Source organism: Eimeria mitis, genomic scaffold (assembly GCF_000499745.2).
Source record: "Eimeria mitis Houghton genomic scaffold, Emh_scaff3723, whole genome shotgun sequence".
NCBI lineage: Eukaryota > Apicomplexa > Conoidasida > Eucoccidiorida > Eimeriidae > Eimeria > Eimeria mitis.
This window is the reverse complement of record NW_013572065.1, coordinates 1,835-3,977: the sequence shown is the minus strand read 5'-3', so window position 1 is coordinate 3,977 and position 2,143 is coordinate 1,835. Positions and strand designations below refer to the sequence as shown.

Genomic DNA, 2,143 nt, shown 5'->3' with positions numbered 1-2,143 from the left:
TTTTTTTTTTTTTTTTTTTTTTTTTTTTTTTTTTTTTTTTTTTTTTTTTTTTTTTTTTTTTTGGGTTTTTATGGTTGTATTGCATAATAGAATTGTCTCCTTTTGGTTTATATCTTCTTTCTGTCTCTCTTTCTGTTTCTTCTTTCGTCTCTTTTTGTTTCTTTTTGTCTCTTTTTGTCTCCTTCTGTCTCTTTCTTTCTCTCATCCTGACTCTTTTTTTGTCTCTTTCTGTCTCTCTTTCTGTCTCTCTCTTTCTTTCTGTCTCTCTTTCTGTCTCTCTCTTTCTTTCTGTCTCTCTTTCTGTCTCTTTCTGTCTCTTCTTTTATCTCTCCTTGTGTCTGTCTCTTTCTGTCTCTCTTTCTGTTTCTCTTTCTGTCTCTGCTCATCTCTGTCTCTTTCTGTCTCTTTCTGTCTCTCTGTCTGTCTCCTTCTGTCTCTCCCTTTATCTATCCTTCTGTCTATCCTTCTATCTATCCTTTTGTCTCTTTCTGTCTCTCTCTTTATCTCTCTTTCTATCTGTCTCTATCTGTCTCTGTTTGTCTCTGTTTGTCTCCTTTTTTAGTTTCCCATAGTAATAACCTGCCACACCCACAAAAAAATACAAAAAAAAAAAAATAAATAAATAAATAAACATAAACATAAACATATATATATTTATATATATATATTTATATATTTATTTGTGTGTATATATATAGGCCCCTTTATCATGGTGGTGGTGGCGGTAGATACCGTTCTATATCTCCTCGTCGAGAGTATGGTGGTTATGGTCGTTACGATGATCGTGGTGGTGGTGGTGGTGGTTATGGTGGTTATGGTGGTGGTTATGGTGGTTATGGTGGTGGTTATGGTGGTTATGGTGGTGGTTATGGGGGTGGTTATGGTGGTTATGGTGGTGGTGGTGGTGGTGGTGGGTATAGAGGGGCAGGGAGAGGGGGTGGGGGAGGAGGAGGCTACAGCGGCTACCGCAGCAGATCACCGAGCAGAAACAGAGAAAGAGAAAGAGAAAGAGAAAGAGAGAGAGAAAGAGAAAGAGAAAGAGAAAGAGGGGGGGGGGAGGGGGAGGGTACTATAGGTCCCGCAGCAGGTCAGCTGATTACTATAGAGGTGCAGCAGCAGCAAGAAGTCGATCCAGAAGCACAGATAGAAGAGATCGGTCTTATAATAGGTGAGTTCACGCATGCATGCATGCATGCATGCATGCATGCATGCATGCATGCATGCATGTGTGTATGTGTGTATGTATGTGTGTATGGGGGGGGAGATATATATATAGATAGATGTAGATAGATGTAAATGGATAAATAAATAAATTAATTAATTTGTAAATTGTTAATACATATGTAAATTTATATTTCTTGTTGATAGAGACAGACTGACCCTCATGCATGCATGCATGCATGCATGCATGAGGGTCTGTCTGTCATGCATGCATGCATGCATGCATGTTGGCGGGTGATGGATGCATGCGCATGCATATATAGCATTAAAAAAAAAAAGAAAAAAAAAAAGAAAAAAAGAGGAGAGAGAGAGAGTTGTGTTTGAGGTGTATATGGTATGGTGGTTGGCTGCATGCATGCGTTGGTGGGGTTGTTGTTCTTTATATATTTATATATTTATATATATTTATATATATTTATATATATTTATATATATTTATATATATTTATATATATTTATATATTTATATAAATTTATATATTTATATATTGAGAAGCAGCAGCTGTCTCTGTGTCTTCATATCTCCCCCCAAAGTCTGCTGCTGTCATCGTGAGGTGTATGTACACTGCAGCTAGCTAGGAGGTGCATGTACACTGCAGCTAGCTAGCTAGCTAGCTAGCTAGCTAGTTAGCCGCACTGTAGCTAGCTAGCTAGCTAGCTACACTGCAGCTAGCTAGCTAGCTGGCTAGCTAGCTAGCTAGCTAGCTACAACGGGGTGTATGTACAGATGTGTGTGGCTAGCAGTGAGAGAGTGTATAAATGAATGGGCTATATATTTGTGTATTTTTGTGTGCTTCGTTATTTAATTATATTTATATAATTAAATATAATAATTTTACTTTATTTTATTTTATTTTATTTTGTTTTATTTTGGTTTTTTCTCTCTCTCTCACCCATACCTTAGCTGCCTATACACCCCAAA

At 37.3% G+C, this 2,143-nt stretch overlaps 1 protein-coding gene across 1 annotated transcript; it reads left to right on the top strand.

Moving 5' to 3' along the window:
- Positions 1-757: 757 nt before the first annotated feature.
- Positions 758-1,075, top strand: EMH_0068880 (uncharacterized protein; the record flags this gene model as incomplete). Its single annotated transcript, XM_013498810.1, has 1 exon — positions 758-1,075. One exon carries the CDS (start codon positions 758-760, stop codon positions 1,073-1,075), a length of 318 nt encoding a protein of 105 aa, XP_013354264.1.
- Between the last annotated feature and the right edge of the window lie 1,068 nt (positions 1,076-2,143).